This window comes from Sciurus vulgaris (genome assembly GCF_902686455.1).
Source record: "Sciurus vulgaris genome assembly, chromosome: 3".
Classification (NCBI taxonomy): domain Eukaryota; kingdom Metazoa; phylum Chordata; class Mammalia; order Rodentia; family Sciuridae; genus Sciurus; species Sciurus vulgaris.
Genome location: NC_136463.1, coordinates 43,210,053 through 43,230,396, shown reverse-complemented (window position 1 = coordinate 43,230,396; position 20,344 = coordinate 43,210,053). Strand labels below are relative to the sequence as shown.

The 20,344-nt window shown below is 39.9% G+C and overlaps 1 protein-coding gene and 1 pseudogene across 4 annotated transcripts in view; one reads left to right on the top strand and one right to left on the bottom strand.

The window, feature by feature from the left end:
• Positions 1-766: 766 nt before the first annotated feature.
• Positions 767-1,257, bottom strand: LOC306655698 (apoptosis inducing factor BLCAP-like; annotated as a pseudogene). Its single transcript has 2 exons — positions 1,220-1,257; positions 767-1,068 (listed from the first exon to the last, which is right to left on the bottom strand). The product of its transcript is annotated as an apoptosis inducing factor BLCAP-like (transcript).
• A 10,234-nt stretch (positions 1,258-11,491) lies between these two features.
• The window catches only part of SHMT1 (serine hydroxymethyltransferase 1), a 26,343-nt gene continuing 17,490 nt past the window's right edge, over positions 11,492-20,344 (top strand). Inside the window, exons 1-3 of one of the 3 annotated variants that reach the window (XM_079135273.1) lie at positions 11,492-11,638; positions 17,522-17,636; positions 18,979-19,124. In XM_079135273.1, the coding sequence (XP_078991399.1) occupies positions 17,541-17,636; positions 18,979-19,124 (242 nt within the window). In that variant the 5' untranslated portion in view covers positions 11,492-11,638; positions 17,522-17,540. Of the gene's footprint in view, positions 11,639-11,680; positions 11,997-12,200; positions 12,388-17,521; positions 17,637-18,978; positions 19,125-20,344 lie in introns of those variants that run through there. The other 2 variants (XM_079135274.1, XM_079135272.1) reach the window with 2 other exon arrangements.

Here is a 20,344-nt window from a genome sequence, read left to right as displayed (position 1 = left end):
TCTACCTGAACACGCCATATCTCCATCCTGCAGAGCTTACACAGTAGACACAGGGAGGATCCTTCTCCTAATTCTGAGAAGGGACAAAAGGCAAAGGAAGTGAGGATGGACCAAAAGAGGGAGCCCAGACACTCAGGTGAAAGAGCAACATCTATCTGTTGCTTCTCTCTTAAAAATTGATCAGAGAAAAAACTGGAGTTTGTGGACAATAAATAGTCTGACCTGCTGAAGGGACAGAAGGATGAAAAAACAAGGCTCTCGAGTGTTAGCAATCTCTTCAAATTTGGTAAGTGTAAAAATAAACCCTGTCTTGCTTGGACAGGTGCTTCCCACAAAAAGGAATAGGGAAACCAGGAGAAGGACTGAGCAGTCAGTAACATTCTGGGAAGCGCAGAGACGCTGACTGGGAGGATTCACAGACATAATAATGAGACTGGCATTTTATCTGCCCAGACTGGTTGATCAGGATGGGTATAGACTACTGGCAGTAATGAGACATGGGGGTTGGCCCTCCTGCCAGCCAGTACCCAGATGGGGACCGAATACACACACCCACAACCACAAGACCACCCACAGCTATAGGACTTTACAATTAAAGCACAGGTCAGTGCCTTTGCACTATAAGAATAAAATATCACAGGGCAAAAAGACACTGTCAAGAATATTGCACCCACTGGGCTGTGAGATTTGAAACTCCAGTGCTTTATGATCTGTCAGTGCCTCCCCTCCTGTCCTCTGCTTTCTTGGAAAGCTAACAGGACGTCTGTTAGGTGTGCACCACCTCAGGGTCGTATGCCAATTCTGGAAACTGGGGAATCAGAGCCATGGTACTGGAAAGTTTCCCCTGCAGCTATAGCAGATGAGAAACAGCTGCCAGGAAAACCAAGGCACAAATTGCGCAACGCTTCCGCTCCAGGAGGAAATTGAGCCGGTCGAACCCCAAGAACAGGGAGTGGCTGAACCACAGGGCGGGATTGAAGGGTTTGGGGTTGAGGAGGAACCGGCAGCAGCCACTGGTAGCAAGGCTTGATCTCTGCCCAGCAGGGCCTTCTCCAAGGCTGCGGGGCACTGTTGCGGGAATCGACCAGATGGGAGCAAGCGGGCGCAGGCGGCTGCCCTTTGCTTTCTTCAACACTCTGCAGGAGCTGAGCCGCTGTGCTCTCTGGCTGTCAGCCCGGGATCACCAGGCAGCAGAGACTCTAGAAGCCCAGGGCGCCACCGCCACCGCCGCCGCCGCGGTCGCCGTCGCCGCCTCATCCTGCCTCCACCTCCACTCTCCACCAACGCAGCAGAACTTTGCTATCTTGTTTTGAAGTGTTTGAACTTTGTTCTGAAAGGCGGTTAAGTTACTTGTGAATCTGATCCCTTTGAGGCTTAAATCTTTATTTCAAAATTAATATGGATTCGGGGTTGGGGTTGTAGCTCCGCGGTAGAGGGCTCACCTAGCACGTATGAGGCCCTGGGACTGATCCTCAGCGCCACATAAAAGTAAAGGTATTGTGTCCACCTACAACTATATATATATATATAAAAAACCTGGATTCACAGGTAATTGCAGAGAGTAGAGTAAAATCCTGTGTCCCCTTCATCCAGTTCCCCACATGGCTACAGTTTCCTTAACTGGAGTACCATATCAAAAGAAAAAAAATCCACATGATAAAATATGTGTATAGCTACATGCCCATATCACATGTGTAGATTCATGTAACCACCACAGCAATCAAGATGGAAAGCTATTTCATGAAGAACTCTCCCCTGTAGTTATCCCTTTGCTCTCAACAATTTAACCCCTACCCCACACTATCCATAACTTCTGGCAATTAATAATTTGTTCTAAATGTCTATAATTATTTCAAAAATGTCATGCAAGTGGAATCATATGATGCATAACCTTTTGGTTTTTTTTCATGCAGTATAATGCCCTTGCATTGCACCCATGGTGTTTTATTTATGAATAACTCATTTCTTTATATTGCTGATTAATATTCCATATATGGATGTACCACAGTTTATTTAACCATTCATCTGTTGAAGGAAATTTGGATTCTTTCCAGTTGTTGACTTTACCAATAAAGCTGCTATGACCATCCATGTAAAGACTATGTGCACAATTTTCTTTTCCCTGGGATAAGTGCCCAGGAATGTGGCTATGGAAAGTATGTTTACTTTGTTAAATCGTTGATAAACTATTTTTCAGACTGGATATACCATTTTATATTACTATCAACAAAGTATGACACACCAAGTTCTACCAGATCCTTGCTAGCACTTGATATGGACAGGACTTTTTTTTCCTTTTTGACCATTCTATTAAGTGTGTTATGACTTTTATTTTCATTCTGCTAATGACTAGTGATGTCAAATATCTTTTCATGTGCTTATATGATGTAGCCTTGTCAGTAAAATGTGTTTTGCCATTTCTAATTGGATTGTCTGGTTTTTTTACCTGTCAAACTTTTTCCCCCAGTATTGGAAATTGAACCAGGGCTCTCTACCATTAAGCTGCATCCCTAACCCTTTTTATTTTATTTTATTTTTTCTAATTACTTTTTTAGTTGTTGACAGACCATTATTTTATTTATTTATTTATTTATTTATTTATTTATTTATTTATTTATTTATTTATTTATATGCTAGGCAAGTGCTCAACCACTGAGCCTCAACCACATCCCTCCTTTTTAATTTTTTAATTTGAGACAAGTTCTTGCTAAATTGCCCAGGCTGGCCTCAAACTTGAAATCCTCCTACCTCAACCAGCTGAGTAGCTGAAGTTACAGGTGTGAATCGCCACATCTGAATTTACTGTTGAATTTTGAGAGTACTTTAGGTATTCTGTATATGAGTCCTTTGTCAGATATGTGGTTTGCAAATAATTTTTCCTGATCTGATACTTAATGTATTTATTTTTAGTTGTACTGGTGATTATACTGAGTCACGCCTTGAGCCCCTGTAACTAATCTTTTCATACTCTTAATGTCTCTCATAGAGCAAAACCTTTAATTTTGAAAAAGTACAATGTATTGTTGTTTTGATTCATTTTGTTTTGCTTTTTCTTTTAAGGATTGTACTTCTCGTGTCATGTTTAAAAACACCAAACAGTAGGTCCTGGTATTTTCTCCAATCTTTTCTTCAAAAAGTTTTATAATTTTATACTTATACCTGTCTGTGCTTCATTTTTTGAGTTAATTTTCAGGTTGTTGTGACATTTAAGTAAAGATTCACTTTTTGCTTATGAATACCCAATTGCTCCACTATTATTTGTTGAAAAGGCTATCTTTCCTCCATCAATTTGCATCTTTGTCAAAAATCATTATATTGCATTTGTTACGTTTATTTCTGTGTTCTCTATTCATTTCCTATGACATTCATATCTATTCCTTCCTAATACTACATGGTCTTTATTACTATAGCTATTTAAGAAGTCATAAAATTGAATAGAATGGTTCTTCCCACTTTATTCTTCTTTTTCAATATTCTCTTAGCTCTTCTAATTCCTCTGCCTTTATATATAAATTTTAGAATAATTTTTCTATATCTACAAAATATTGCTAGGAATTTTAATAAGAATTTTGTTAAATCTGTGTATATATTTGGGATGAATTATCATCTTTACTATGTTGAGTCTTCCAATCCATTAATATGGTTTGACTCTTTGTTTATTTAAATGTTTGGTTTCTCTCTCTCTTTCTTTCAATGTCACACGTTTTAGGTAAGCACTCTACCTTTGAGCTATATCCTCAGCCCCTTTTTATTTTTTATTTTGAAACAAGAGTCTCACAAAGTTGCCCAGCTTGCCCTTGAAATTGGGATCTTCCTATTTCAGCCTTCTTTGTAGCTGAAATTATAGGTATGTGCCACCATGCCCATAGATATTTGATTTTTGTCATCAATGTTTTAGTTTTTAGCTCATCAATTGGCATAAAATGTAAATCTTCTTAGTCTATTAGTATGTTGTATTGCATCAACTGGTTCTCAAATATTGAATCAAACTTACATCTCTAGAATTAACTCTATTTTGTCATGGCATACAATTCTGTTTATGTATCGACGTACTATTTATTATTTTGGTGTGCGAAGTCAATCCAGGGCCTCACATATGCTGAGCACATCCCAGCCCCTTTTGATATATTCAATATGCTAATATTTTGCTAAGAATATTTGTCTATAGGTTTCTTTGGTAATTTTGGTACTATCTTTATCTACCTTTTTTATCAAGGTAATATGGGCCCCACAAAATGAGTTTGAAAAATTTCCAATTTTTCTTGAAGAGATTATGTAAAATTGATATAGAATACATGTTGATTCTTCTTTAAGTGTTTATTTAAAATGTCTTTTTTTCCCATTTGTTTACAATAAAAATAAATTTAAAAAATATATAAAATGTCTTTTCAAACCATCTGGACCTGGATATTTCTCTTCCTGGAGATTTGCAATTCTAGATTTAGTTACTTTAAAAATTATGGGGTTAGTCAAGAGCTACCTATTTAATATTGAATGAAGTGTGATAATTTGTGTGCTTTGGGGGGAATTGATTCATTTCATGTCTGCTGTCAAATTTATGCGTGTAGAGTTGCCCTTTGTTATTCTTTTCATGTTTGCAGGATCTATAGGGATATTTCCTATTTCATTCCTGATGTTTGTAACCTGTCTTTTATCTCCCCAACCCTCGTCCCCACCTCGTCTCTTTTGTCAGTGTTACCAAAAGTTTTCCAATAACTACCTTTTGTATTCCTCTATTGTTCTTCTATTTTCAAGCTCAATGATTTCTGTTCTTACTTGTTTTATTATTTCCTTCTTTCTCTTTGCTTTGGGTTCACTTTTCTGGTCCCCCCCCCCCCTAGTTTCTTAAAGTGGGAGCTTAAATTATCCATTTGACTTTTCCTCTTTTTTGGGGGGAGGGGTTGCTACTGGGAATTGAACTCAGGGGCACTTGACCATTGAGCCACATCCCCAGCCCTATTTCATATTTTATTAGGAGACAGGGTTTCACGGAGTTGCTTAGCACCTCACTTTTGCTGAGGCTGGCTTTGAAATTGTGACCCTCCTGCCTCAGTCTCCCAAGTGGCTGGGATTGCAGGCATGTGCTACCTCACCCAGCAGATTTTCCTCTTTTCTAATACATTCAGGACTACAAATTTTTCTCAGTGCAACTTTAGTTGTGTTCCATAAATTTTTTTAATGTTCTATTTTCATTTTCATTCATTTCAACATATATATATATATTTTTATTTCTCTTGAGATGTCATCTTTCAAAATGTGTTATTTGGAAGTGTCTTATTTAGGGGCTGAGATCATGGCTTAGTGGTACAGTGTTTGCCTGGCATGTATGAGGCACCACATAAAATAAACAAATAAATATGTAAATATATAAATAAAAGATATTGTGTCCAACTACAACTAAAAATATTTTTTTTAAATAATGAAGTGTCTTATTTAGTTTTGGGAATTTTCTTTTTCTCTTCCTGATACTGATTTCTAGACTGATTTCAATGTGGTCAGAGAACACACTCTGAAATTCGTTGGTTTTAATTAGAATATGGTCGGTCCATCTTGGTACATACTCCTTTGTCAATTGATAAGTATGCGTGTTCTGCTGTTGTTGGATGAAATGATCCATAAATGCTGATTAAATTTTATTGGTTGATGGTGGTGTTAAGTTCTTCTAGATCTTTGCTGTTTTCTGAGGTTTGCTTTATAGTCTTGCTGAGACAGACACAGGGTAGCCTGCATTCCAAGGGTACTTAAGACTTATTACTAAGGCATGTTCCCTCTAGGGTCAGCACTGTATGTCCAGATTCATACCTTGGCTAATCAGAGGCTGAACATCTTCCTGCCCTGTGCAAACCCTGGGAATTTCAGCTTTCAATTTCTCCGTTGTTCTACACATATATTTAGCAAAAACTCCAAGGAACTCAGTGCAGATTTCCAGAGCTCATTATCTGCCTACCTCCCTCCTTTCTGAAACAATGCCCCACAGCTTCCAGTTGCCACAAACTATCCCCATCTCCCCAAGACCACCAGCTTCTTTGTGAATTCCCCTCCCTGAACCTACATCTCTCAGTGGGCTCCAAGCATCAAGTCAAGAGGCAGTTGTATGGGCTGGGGAGATAGCTCAGTCGGTAGAGTGCTTGCCTTGCACAAGGCCCTGGGTTCAATCTTCCGCACTGCAAAAAAAAAAAAAAAGAAAAAAAGAAAAAAAGAAAAAAAAAGAGGCAGTTGTAGGACTCAGGTTGTTTGTTTTCTTCATGAGTCCTTGTCCTATTCTGCTTCTTGTCAAATGTCTGCAAACAGTGATTTTATATGTTATGTCCAGTTTTCTAGTTGTGTGTGTGTGTGTGTGTGTGTGTGTGTGTGTGTGTCTATGTGTTTTGTTTGGTACTAGGGACTGAACCCAGGGATGGATGCTTTACCACTGAACCACAACCCCTTGTAATTTTTTTTTTTTTTTTATTTTGAGACAGAGTCTCACTGAGTTGCTGAGGTTTACCTTGAATTTCTGATCCTCCTGCCTCAACCTCCTAAATACCTGAGATTGTAAGTATGGACCACTGTGCCTGGTTGAGTTTTCTAGTTTATCATGGAAGGTTAAGTCCAGTCCTTTCCACTTTGTCCTAGCTGGAAGTGGAGGTTGCTTTGTATTTTTAACATTCTGAAAATAACACTTTCTTTCACATGGTAACATGGAGAAATGATGACAATGGAGTTTTTAGTTCCTTTTATTTATTTAATTTTCCTTTTTTTTTTTTAAGTTTTGCTGACTAGTAAAAAGAGAAGACAGCCCGATGATGTCAAGAGGTGGGGCTTAGTGGGAAGTCCTTAGGTCATTGGAGGTGGAGGTGCTGCCTTTGGAAGAGATCAGTTAGTTCTGATGGGACCATGGGTTAGTTCTGGACAGAGTGAGCTATTATGAGAACAATCCTAACCCCTGAATCATTCTCTGACTTCCTGTTTTGCAATGTGATCTCTTGTTCCTACCATTGTAGCACCATCCACATGGGGTCTTTGCCAGAGCTGCACAGAGGCCAGTGCCATGTCCTTGAACCTCCATAACTGTGACATAATAAACTTCTTTCCTTTATAAAGCTACCCGGATTCAGGTATTTCATTACATTAATGAAAAATGAACGAATCCGTACATCCTTGTTGTTTCTGGTGGTGTCTACTCTGACTGGCCTCTTCTCATCAGTTAGAATCTAATCCATACAGGTTGGTTAAATATTCAGAACATCACCTCCTAAGCAGAATAATATTTTGGTCTATTTGCTGATGCATATTCCCTTCCATTCAATATTTGCTGCCACTTCTCCCCACCCCACCCTGACCTACTACAGCCTCAAGGAAGAGACATCAGAGCAGAAGGAAGAGAGAGAAAGGTGTTGATTCTTGATGCTTTAGTTCTTTAGTAACCTCCTCACAGAGCAAACCCTTTGAGGAAAGAGGGTTTCAAGTGGAAAAAGTAGAGGTCTTTATGGTTACAGAAGACTTTGCCTTAAGGACACTTGGGGTAGAGAGAATATCTGGTGAGTCTCTAGACTGGAAGATGAAGTATTGGGGGAATAGTCATTGTGTTAGTCAGCTTTCCATCATTAGAACAAACATCTGAGAGAATATATTTATAAAGAAAGAAAGTCAGATCTGGGGTTGTGACTCAGCGGTAGAGTACTTGCTTAGCATGTGAGAGGCACTGGGTTCAATCCTCAGCATCGCACAATAAATAAATTAATTAATGGTGTTTAAAAAATAAAATAAAAAGTGTTTATTTCCCTCAGAGTTTTGGAGCTTCCAGTCCATGATCGATTGACTCTGTTGCCTTGGGACTGTGACGAGATAGCACATCATGGCAGCACACAGTGTATGGCAGAACAGAGCTGCTCACCTCATGGTCAGGATGCAAAAGAAGGAAAGAGGAAGGGGCCAGGTTCCACAATCCTTGAGGGCATTTTCCCAATGACCTAAAGACCTCTCACTAGTCCCTTCACAAATTTCCACTTCCCAAAGTGCCACCTTCAGGATCAATCCCTTAACACATAGGCCTTCAGGGAATATTTACAATCCAAATTATAGCAGTCATATGTTTGCATTCCTGGGAAGGGATCTTCTTCCTGCCAATATGAGTGACCAAGAAGTCTATAGAAATCAAAAATAGGTTTGAATGATTGGGTAGTGGAGTGCTTGAGGAAAGGGTAGGACCCAAGATTCTCTGTGCCTATCCTAAGGGATAGAAACTCTCCTATGGTCCAACCCAGTGCAGTAGAAATCTTCTCATCCCCAACCTGGCTCCAAGGGAGTAGACACAGAAGAATCCCCAACACCCTGGTAGAGTGCAAGGAAAAGAGGGATGTCACGAAGCAGAAGAAGTTAGCTGTGGCACACAGCAGTGGACCAGCAAGAATGCACCATGAATACTAATGTGTATCCATTTCACAGAGTCCTCTCAGCCCAGTCTGTGCGTTGGCATCCCTTGATCCTTGGAACAAGAATAGGGGGGAAAGACCATGAATTAACTGAGACCAAGTTCAAGATGCTTGGAAAAATGAAGGCTAAATATCAAGTAGGTGTATAGAAAAACAAAGCTATATTTCAAAACATCCAAATTTGATTTTTGAGATTCACACCCATCTCTAACATTCAGTCTTTGGCATCTACTATATGCTATTGTAGATGGAAAATTGCAGGCATCAGCTATCATACAGCATTGTGGACATGACTCTAGCCTAAATTGAATCTGGGTTCTATCACACTACCTATGTGATTGTGGTTTGTCTGAGTCACAAGTGCCTCATCTGAGAATGGAAATAACATATCTTCTTGGGAAAATATAATTAGAAACAAAATCCCCCAATCTAGAAGTCCCTTCCACAAAGGCAATAGAAAAAGAACAGATTTGTTATTGAATAAGCATTAAACCAGAAAGCAATGCTTACCATAGGCAATCTGCTAAAAGATTACAAAGACAGAAAACTCACCTCCTTATATAGTCAAGGGGCTACAACTCAATACATGCACACTTTCCAAGATAAACAAGAAATTGTCCTTAGATAAGAGGACTTTACAGCACCATTTATCACATGTAGTCCATCCTAACTTTACCTGGTAATTGTGGTAACCATCTATATCAATAAGAAGAAAAACAAACTTCTTATACCTTTGTGAGAGGAGGTAGTTTTTTAGTGTTTTTGTTTCTTTGGTTGGTTGGTTTTTGTTTTGTTCTTGTTTTGCAGTGCTGTGGTTCAAACCCAAGGCCTTGGGCATGTGAGGCGAGTGTTCCACCACTGAGATAAAATCCAACCCCAAGAAAATGGTCTTGAAACTGGGAACAAGATGCCCAGTTGAAGAAACTGAGAGATATGGGTGTGATCACCTCTGATGTTTATTTTTATTTGCTTTTGTCTTTGCTTTTGCAGTGCTGGGACTCAAACCCAGGTGATGCACATGCTAGGCAAGTGCTCTACCACTGAACTACACCCTAAGCTCCTTTGATGTTTATACTTCAAGTCCTTAAGAAAATTTTTTCTGGGTCATAAAACTGACAAAAGCCCTATCTATATTCACAAACATTTCAAAGAGAGAAGAACTTAGCAATGACAAGTTTTCTCTAAAGTAAGTGCTAAAAAAAAAAAGAGAGAGGGGGAAATCCCTAATTTTGAACTGGTTGAATCAAACCCATTATTTTTTATTTCTATTTCTCACAAGCCTACTGCTTGGCATCCTAAATTCCAAAAATGCAACGTGGGGCAGGGTCGGGGAGGATGGGCTATTACTAGGCAAAAAAAGATATCCCATTGTAAGTACTATAGCGTGTGTGACTGGAAATAATTGTTGCTTTGCGCCTCTCTCTCTCTCTCTCTCTCTTTGTCTGTCTCTCTCTCTCTCTCTCTCTCTCTTTCACTGTTGCTGAAATCTCAGTCCTTAACCCTGATGCCAATCTAATAACACAGACACGGTTTTGAGAAAAAGGAAAAAGAAGGTTTATTGTTTTGCTAGCAAAGGAGAAGCACAGAGACTGTGATGACTGTGATTATGCCTATCAGCAGGAAAAGGGATTTTTTTTAAAGAGGACATTCAAAGGCTGTATACATTCCATGTGTTCTCTGTTGGAGTTATAATTCACTTCTTTTTTAAAATATTTTTTAGATGTTAGTAGACCTTTATTTTATTCATTTATTTATATGTGGTGCTGAGAATGGAACCCAGTGCCTCACACATGCTAGGCAATCGCCCTACGGCTGAGCCCAGCCCCTGTAATTCACTTCTTAATTTGGGAGCTAGTCATTTCTGAGAACTTCTGGAACCATTACCAAAGTCTGGATTACTTGTTCCTATGGTGGGTGTGTACTCAGGTAATTCTGTTTGTCCCCATGATTACTGACGGGGAGAGATCAGGGAGGGAAAAAGAGAAAGAAACATGTCCATTTTGAAAATGAATTGCAGTGGCAGAGCAGTAAGGGTTATATTCAAAGCATAAAGTGGAATACTGTTAAGTCCTCCCTCTTTTTTTTTTTAATAGTCATTGAACCCAATGTACATCCCCAGTCCTTTTTGTTTTTTTATTTTGAAACAGGGTCTCTAAACTGCTGAGGCTACCTTCAAATCTGCTATCCTCCTGCCTTAGCCTCCAGAGTCACTAGGATTACAGCGCCACTGCAACAGGCTTCTCTGGCTTCTTATAGATCCCTGCTACTCTATCTTTTCAAGGACTTCTCCGAATCAATTTTGAATTCATGTATTAAGGGTCACACCAGCCACATTTGACACATTTTGGAAATTACTGGATATCATAAAAAGGGTATAAATTTCTGAGGACAGAAAAAGGAGCCCATCTTCTAGATGGTGAAAAATAAGACTCAGATTTACCTAAGATTACACTCCTGGTAAGAGAATAGAACTGAACCTGGGCTCCTTTCCCTATATTGTGCAGCAACTTGCTTTTCATTTTTATTTTTGTGTGCGGTGCTGAAGATTGAATTCAGGGCCTGGCATATGCTATCCCCTAAGTCACATCCCCAGCAATTATTCTCAACAAGAGCGAATATTTATTGAGTCCTTGTTACATACTCAGTATTTTAGATATGTGTGTTAATCCTTCTTGCCCTGCCAAAAGCAAAGTGACTGGTCTAGGTTTCCACTCTTAATAGTGTGTCGGTTGGAACCAGGTTTGACCTATTTAAATGACCACTATACTAACTGGAAGTAGGACCATGAAAAAGTTAAATATAAGTAACAAAATTCAGCACAAGCGATCCAACCAGATCGACCACGGGAGGATCTTCACTGTCTTCCAGTAACGTCGCACTGCCTCCCCAGCAGCCTGCAACCAAGCCAGCTCCTCAGAGTCCCCGCCCCAAGGTGAACAACTGCACAAAGAGACTGCTCGAGGGACCCGCGGAGCTAGCCCCGCCCACCGTTTCACCGCAGCCAATAGCGTTGGGGAGGAAGGGGGTGGCTCTGCTGGATAAGCGCTCTGATTTGGCGCCTCCTGGGGCGAGGGCGTGACGGGGGCGGTGCACTCAGCCTTCGCGCGCCAAGTTCGGGTTCTAAGCTAAAGCTGCGGGTCACGTGTCTAGCGCGGCTGAGCGCAGGTAAGCGGGTGTCTGCGTGAGACCCAGGCGTCGCCAGACACGTGCGGGGCTGCATTTCGGTAGGTGGGCAGTCTCTGTTCCTAAGGCCTCAACCTTCCGGCGCTCACGGCGCTGTGCTGTCCCAGCTTTCCCGTCGCACTCCCCCAGCCTCTGGAAAACCGGAATAACCCGGAGAGCTGTTGGTTAGCGCTTAGGCTGAGTGGGCGGCGGTTAGGCGCAGCGCCTAGGTCCTGGGCACTTCGGTGTAACGCGGGTAGTGGCCGGTAGCGTTACGAAGGCTTATTGTGGGAGTAAGTAGCCGCCCAGTGCTGAGCACTTTTCTCCTGAGCATTCTTGTTTTGAAAACAATTCACCTTGTCCTCTCAACTAAGCTGCAAGTAGAGTGGTAGCATTTCCCCCATTTTGCGGATGAGGAAGGTGAGTCTGGGGTAGAGGAGCTGGCAAAAATGGCAGAGCACAGAATGGAACCCGGATTGTTTTTCAAAAACTGCGCTTCTAACTGCTGGTCTGCTTTTGGCTTCCTCCGGATCCCTGTTGCCTGCAGTCTGCCACCCCCTGTTCTAGGAGGCAGACGTTGCACTGTAGGATCCTTGGCCACGTGCCTGTACTACAGGGTTCTGAAAGTTAAGTGACCCTTGGTCGGCTGGGGCTAGCACACTTGTAGCCTTCTGTCAGGCAGTTACCGGACTGGAAACATTAGTTCAGGACTTAGGAAATCAAATTTTGAATTTCTTACTTGAGGGGACATATAAGGACTTGTGGGTGATTATCTAGTACATTGTTCTGGCGAAAGACTTCGGAACTAAAGGTAAGCCAGAGTTAAGATTCTGAGTCTTCTGATGATATGACCTTAGACAAGTTAGCTCTCTGACAAAATGCGTGTGTGAGGCAGACAGAAGTTGTTCTTTGTTTCTGGGTTTGGTTTGGTTTTGGTTTTTTGTTTGTGTGTTTTCCCTAGAAGCAGTGGACTTAGGGCTTTATTCTGCAATATAGAGAAAACACCTTTGCGTGCCTGCCTTAGAACCCTAGACATAAACTGTTCTGACTCAGGAACTGGCAAGCAATACCCCTTGTGGCCCTCGTGTGGGGTTCTGAAGATGGATCAGAACCTGAAAATTCTAAGCTTTCTTCCCTTAAAAACACTCTTGTATAATTATATACAGAATTCACTTTTATATTGGTGTCAAAAATTCTAAAAATTTATCACTTAACTTCAATTTTTGCCCCTCTTAAATTTTTTTGCTAGTATTTTCACTGTCCTGATGACTTATTTTCTTGATGCACACAGTATCTTTATCCTGCCTTAAACTTTCTGCACATCTCCTATCACCTTGAGTTACTCTCTGCTCAGATTCACTCTCCAGTCTAGTTGTTCAACAAGGTAGTTAGTTCCCTCAGCTGATCCCTGGCTGAATGCTCTTGTGTGGCAAAGTTCCAGGTAAGATTCAGAGGCATAGAGAGACTGGTGACTTTGTAAGTGACTTCACTTAGTTTCTTTCCCTAAGGTTGTGAGGATCATGGTACACATGACTGGCAGTGCAGCTGCAGTGAGCCATGTTAGACTGGGGTGCTCAGCAGCTGTCACACTGGCAGTGGTAATTAAGAAGATCCTAAGATCCTCAGCATTTTTTAATGACAATAATCACTGATGCTTTTGGAGTATTTACTCTGTGCCTGGCACTATTCTGAGTGCCTTTTGCCTAATGTTTCATTTAACTCACGACCAACTTCTAAACATCATGGTGTCCAGCTTGTGACACTTGATCTCACATTGAGTTTCACTAGTTGTTACTTTCAGATTTCACAGATGGATTGGGCAATAGCTTAATACCAAAGTTTTTAGGAAATGGTTTGAGATCATTTAAACTGAGAATAGATAACATCAAGGCAAAAATCTGTTTTCCTGTTCTTGCTCTGGTCCTTGGCCTTTGAATCTCATGTTCTATGGACACTACTTTGTTCCCTAGGCTTCAGTCACATGAGCCTGATTACTGACCTTTACCAAGTCAGACTTCTTAGGGCTTTACACTTAGCGTTTGCTCTGCCTATATTGCTCTTATCCCACTGTTCAGTCTTTAGCTCAGAGATTTCTATGGAACAGTCTTAAAGTTGCTCCCACCCATTTGTTGTCCTCATAAGTATCATCACCATCTGTAATTGTTTTGTGTATTTCTTTTCTTGTTTATAATCTGTTTCTCATCAGAGCAGGGACTCTGTTTTATTAACCTTTGTATTCTTAGTGCATAACTCTGTACATGGGACATAGGAGCAGCTCAGTAAATATTTCTTAAATGAATTCATGAATGAATTCATTGCAGGCTGATAGCTGTGAAATAGTGTTCAGCTATGAAAAGTTTATTTTGAATCAAACATATGATCTAGCAATTCCACTTCTGGTTATATAACCTAAAGAACTACAAAGCAGAGACTTGAACAGGTATTTGTACTCACAGTTGCCAAAATGTGGAAGCAACCCAGTTGCCTCACAACAAGTGAATGGATAAACAAAACGTGGCAAGTGCATACAGTGGAATATTATTTCAGCCTTGAAAAGAAAGGAAATTCTGATACATACATGGGCAAATCTTGAAGACATTATGCCAAGTGAAGTAAGCAAGACACAAAAGGCCAAATTCCAAATGATTCCACTCCTATGAGGTGGCTAGGATAAATTTCATAAAGACAGAAAGAACGATGGTTGCCAGGAGAGAGGAGGGAAAAGGAAGTTAATGTTTAATGGGTGCAGAGTTTCACCTTGGGAAGATAGTTCTGGAGATGGGTGGTGGTAAACACTATATAACGTGAATGTACTTAGTGCCACCAACTCAATACTTAAAAATTTTATGTTTATTTTATTACCCAAAAAAGTATGTTTTTCAGCCAACCTTCAGACCATAAGAAAAGATACTGTGTCTATCTTTCCAAAATATAGTATTAACTTAAAAATGAGTGTTCCCCTCTGAATCTTAAAAAGTATATAGTTTCAAGATGTCTTTCTTACTGTAATTAAGAATGTCCCAGTATAGTCCCCAAGAAATGATAACAGATTGAGATGGTGTAGTGTATTCTTGGTTACCAAAAATATTCCTATAGCTTTGGGATTTTGAATTGGTGAATATTTATGATGTGTGGAAAAGCATGATATACACTATGATCTCAATCACACAGAATGAGATGTTGAGTATATATACACACGACCTGGAGGGACACATCCAACTAAGCTGCTTGTGACTGAACGACTTTGGTTTTCCCTTGTGTTTTTATTTTTTAATGCACATATTAACTTTTAAAAAATAAAAGCTATTTTAAAAACAAAACAAAAAGAATGCCCCTGGATATAAAGATTTAGCTGAAATTTTAACTGATAGGAGACCAAGTATCTTGAACTGTTTGAATAAAAAATTCAGACCTGTTTCATTGTTCAGGAAAAAAAAGTTCATTTAGGACTCAAGGAGATGGTATAGGTCAAAAAGGGATATGTACTAATACACTAATACTGCTTGGAATGGTGGGAATGGGTATTTGATCCTCCATGATAATAAGAACAAGCTAGAAAACTGCAGGTGGGAGGGTAATGAGAGCAAGAGCAGAATGCTGGAGTGCAGAGGCGTACTACAGCTCTTACCCAGGTTATGAGGTAACTGTGTCTCACAATTACTATCTTAGATCAGAAAATGGTTTGTGTGTGAGTAAAATGGCAACAAGTTGTACTGAAGCAGAATCTAGGAGTCCATGGATGAAGGTGATGGAGCCTGGTGTTTGGCCCAGGAGAACTGAATTGAATGCCTTTTGCCAAATGATTACAGATCTGACCCTCTGGAGAGGAGGTTTCTGAATGCACTTTAGTTCTTTGGAGGTTAAGAAAGACCCCATGTTGCCAGCCACCACTGAATCCCTTTTAACTTTGAGTAGTTAATATTTAAGAGAAGTTTTGTTCTTTGGGATTTTAAGACCAGAAGGTGTAGTTTGGCTTGTGTGCCAGTTTGTGGTTTCTCACCTACTGAGGGTGTGTGTTAGTCACATGGAAGTGCTTGGGTGGCATTGGCCATGCTTAAGAGCAGAGCACAGTGGGGAGAAAGAAACTCTGGAGCCTGACCCAAAGCACTTAGATTGCTTTCACAGTGCCTTCACAAGGTACTGCGGCTGGGACCATAGAAGCATTCCATTGCCTTTGAATCCAAGCACTTTGACTGCCCCTCTGTGTTTGGAGGTGTGGCTCTGTGTCTAATTTAGATGTCATGCTGTGTTAAAATAATGATTGCTTTGAAAGCCCCAATTACAAATTTCTAGTTAAAGATGATTGACAGTTCCATGTAATTGCTTTGTCAGAGAGAGGGGACAATCCCCATGATTTTGGACTTTTTAAGCTATTTGTCTAGCAAATTATACTGTTGTGTACACTTGGCACTTGTCAAATTAATGAAATTTACATGAAAGTTTAATGAAATTGCTGGGAAAGTACAGAAAAATTGACAACTATTGATTAAGGGAGGACAGTTTCTGTAAATGTTTAAACTTTCTAGGAGATACGCCACTGATCACAAAATTTTAGCTCTTTGTAGAAAAATGTCATAAGATATATGTATTTTCTAGTCAGCTGTATTTTTATGGGCTGTGATTTTCTAATAGAAATACAAACACATAAATCTAATCTATAATTCTTATAGATTTCTTTTCCAACAAGTATGCATTTTAACTTGCTACATGGAGCACATATTTTGGGGTTCTGAATTCTGTCCCCGTGACCAGCTGACTGTGCAGTCCTGGATGGACTAAGAGACTTTACTTTTCTTTTCTTTTCTTTTTTTTTTTTTTTTTTTTTTTTTTTCTTGGTATCAAAAATTGAACAATTGAACCCAGGGGTGCTTAACCACTGAGCCACATCCTCAGCCCTTTTATTTTTTATTTTTGAAATAGCATCTTGCCAAGTTGCTTAGGGCCTCACTAAGTTGATGAGGGTAGCTTTGAACTTGAAATCCTCCTGCCCCAGCCTCCAGAGCCTCTGGGGTTACAGGAGTGTGCCACCACACCCAGCGATACTTTACTGTTCTGAGCCTCATTTTCATTACTGGAAACATGAGGGGAAATAAACACAATAAATTGGTGCTGAGATTACAATGAGACAGCTGATACCCAGGGATTGGTAGAGGCTTTTCTTCCATTAGAGTTCCTATTTACACTTTTTTAGAGTCTGGGAGAAATGTGTTCAGTTGAATGAAGAGTTTCTGTCTTCTGTACCTAAATTATAAAATGCTGCCATTGTGTATCCTGGAAGGAGTATCCCAGTTGCCTGCATTCTGATTTTTGTTAATTTGTGTATCCACCCAGAAAAATCTCCTTAAAAGCTGCTAAATACATAATTTTTACCATTTTAGGTTAACCTACCAATCCCTTGCCAGTAGAATTATTTTAGTCAACAATTCATTTGATTGGTCATTTGGCAAATAGTTTCCCTTTCTCTTCCCTCCCCCGCCCCCCCCCCCCCCCCCAGGGCCTTGTATATACTAAGCAAGCACTCTACCACTAGAGCTACATCCCCAGCCCAAATATTACTTCTTCATGCGTAGCTCTGCTGGGCTGTGGGAGATTTAAAAAAAGAAAAAAGAAACACAGAGTACTCAGTCTTTGACTTGAAGGAACTTGGTTTAGTCAGGGGTAAATTATACCAAAAGATGAATAGTAAGGGGGCCATGCTGGTTTCACTGTAGGTGGCTACCTGGGAAGGCCTCCCAGGAAGAGGGTTTAGAGAGAGTTGGAGAGAGGAAGGTCTGGTCCACAGTTAAAGGGAACCAGAAGTTCCACACAATGGTTTTGCAATAGATTGTGCTTAGGTTTACCAAACAATTCTGAGGGAAAGGCTAAAAAGTATGTCAGCACTTTAGCAACTTGAGGGAACTTACAGATTGTGATGAGCTTTGCCATACACTTTTCCTGTTTTTTAGGCAACTTTGAACCAGGATAATGGCAACTCCAGTTAATGGGACCCACTGGGATGCTGCCCTGTGGTCATCCCATGATAAGATGCTGGTGCGGCCCCTCAAGGACAGTGACGTTGAGGTGAGATTTGTGAGATCTTCACCATATTTTTACATCAGATTCCTTTGTTTAAATCTCTAATTCTGTTCCTCTCCCTACCCCTTTAACCCCCATGATGTGGACTGATCTTATACATTTAGGTCCAGCCCCTAAATTTCTAGTTCTAATTATTAATTTATTTTATTATGGACAGCTTTGCATTTATTGTAAGAGTGTCAAATTGTGGGGCTGGGAGTATAGTTCAGTGGTAGAGTGTTTGCTAGTAGTAGTGGTAAGAGAGTAGTTTGCTAGTGGTAGAGAATTTATGCTAGGCCTTGGATTTGGTCCCTAGCACCACACACATGAAAAAGACTGCGAAATTGAAACTGAGTGGCTTGAGAAAGGCTAAAAGTCCTTTGAGGCTAAATTTAGCTGTTTTGGAGTTTCTGCAAAGCATAGAGTACCATGCTGGATGTTCTGGAGGAAGGCAGGGAGAGATTACAGAAATTGACCCTTTCTTTACAGTGCAGAGAGCATATGTACTTAGCTGTCAGGAAGCATCTTTTTTAATTTTATAACAATGTTCATTTGTTTGTTTTTATTGTGGTTCTGGGGATTGGACCTAGGGCTTACCTCGTGCTAGGGAGTACTCTACCACTGAGCTATATCCCCAATGTTTTTGTTTTGTTTGTTTTGTTTTTTAATTTTGAGACAGGGTTACCAAAGCTGGCTCAAACTTAGAATCCTCCTGCCTCAGCCTCTCATATGGCTGGGATTACAGGTGTGCATCACAGTGCCCACCTCCCAGTTGAAATTTTGAAGTAAGGTTTCTACAGAATGCATATCACTTTCCCACCATCATAAAGTCAAAAAAATCTTAAATCAGGGAACATCTTTATTTGCAATTTGTTTTCCCCCAGAAGAACCCATAACCATCACTCTAGTCCTCCCCAAACTCCCCAGTCTTAGACAACCATTAATCTACTTTCTGTCTCTCTGGGTTTGCTGAAGCATCTTTTACTTTAAGGAAGAGGTGCAAGGAATGAAGTTCAGGGAGGGAGAAACTTGGTGAAATGTAGGGATAAAAATAATAGGATGGCATAGAATTAAAAGGTGGGATATGTAATTTTTTCCTAAATTGTTTTGTTTTTCTTAATTCATTTTATTATTCTTTCCCAAATGCTAAAGCCTTTAAGGAAGATTTGTTCTATCCCTTAGCATTATAGGAATCTTCATAATTTGGTTATTTGAGTTACAATCAACTTCTGAGAGCAAATACAAATCTGTAATTGTGTCTTTTCACTTTAGGAGATTAGGGCTTTGATAGGAGCAAAATTTTAAACCAAAATGCCCAAGTGTCCACCATCTGTTTTCTTTTTATAAGGTTTACAACATCATTAAGAAAGAAAGTAATCGTCAGAGGGTTGGATTAGAACTGATTGCCTCAGAGAATTTTGCCAGCCGAGCAGTTTTGGAGGCCCTAGGCTCTTGCTTAAATAACAAATACTCGGAGGGGTACCCAGGCCAGAGGTAAGTGAGTGTCTGATTCAGAGTCCTGTTTCAGACACAGTTATGTGGAGTACTGAATCAGTGTAGAATCTAAATAACACATAAAGTTCAGAAAATAGGCTTCTCAACTGTAGAGTCTGTTCTCTTCCACTCCTGCCCTCCATGGCTCTTGTATGATTTGCAGCCCTTGATACCATTGATGTTCCTGGAGCAGGTTGCATTTCACAGTCTCTGGGGGCTTTCTAGAATAGCAGACCAGTCTAATTAGGAGTATTATCCAGCCCTGACCTAGAAAAAAATCAAAGTCCTTTGATGCCATAGAAGATGACTGTTGCTATGATCTGTATCAGATGTGGCTGGGAAGTGAAAGGGAACTGTTGGTGAAGGCAGAGTGTCTCTTATCTCAAATGCTTGGGACCAGAAGTGTTTCAGATTTCAGAATTTTTTCAGAGTTTTGAATATTTGCATAAACTTTACTGGTTTAACTCCAAAATGCTCCAAAATTTGAAGATTTTTTTGTTGGTGATATTGGGTTGTAACGCAGGTCCTAATGCATTCTAGGCTCTACCAAGTGAACTACACCCCAGTTTCTTTGAAACTTTTTTTTTTTAATGTTCCTTGTGATTTCTCTTAACCATGTTCAAAGTTTTCTGAATACAGTTGTACATATTTTGTTAGATTTGTACTTAAGTACTTCAGTTTTAGAGGTGCTATTGTGTATGTTATATATTTTTATTTTAAATTCTGATTTTCTGTTTGCTCCTGTGTTGCTGATTTATAGGACATCAGTTGACTTTTGTCTATTGGCCATCTTCTTTACTTCTTGTATCTCCAGCTTTGTCTTTTTTGTTTGTATAACTGAATTCCTAAGACTGAGTAATTTGTAAATAAAGTAATTTGTTTTTATAGTTTTGAGTCTAAGAAGTCCGAGGTCTAGGAACTGTCTCTGTTGAGTATCTTCTTTGCAGAGTCCCAAAGCAGTTCTGGGCATCACACGGTGAGACCATGGGAACTTTTTGGATGTCATGTTGGTGCACAAAAAGCTTCAGATTTGGGAACATTTGGGTTTGATATTTTCAAGTAGGGATGCTCAACCTGTGTGGGAGCTTATTCTTTGTTATAAATGTTGGATGTACGTTGTCAAGTCTTTTGAACCAGATTAAGCCATAAACCGTATATGTGTGTGTACATATATACATACTTATATACGTGTGTGTGTGTATATATATATATATATATAT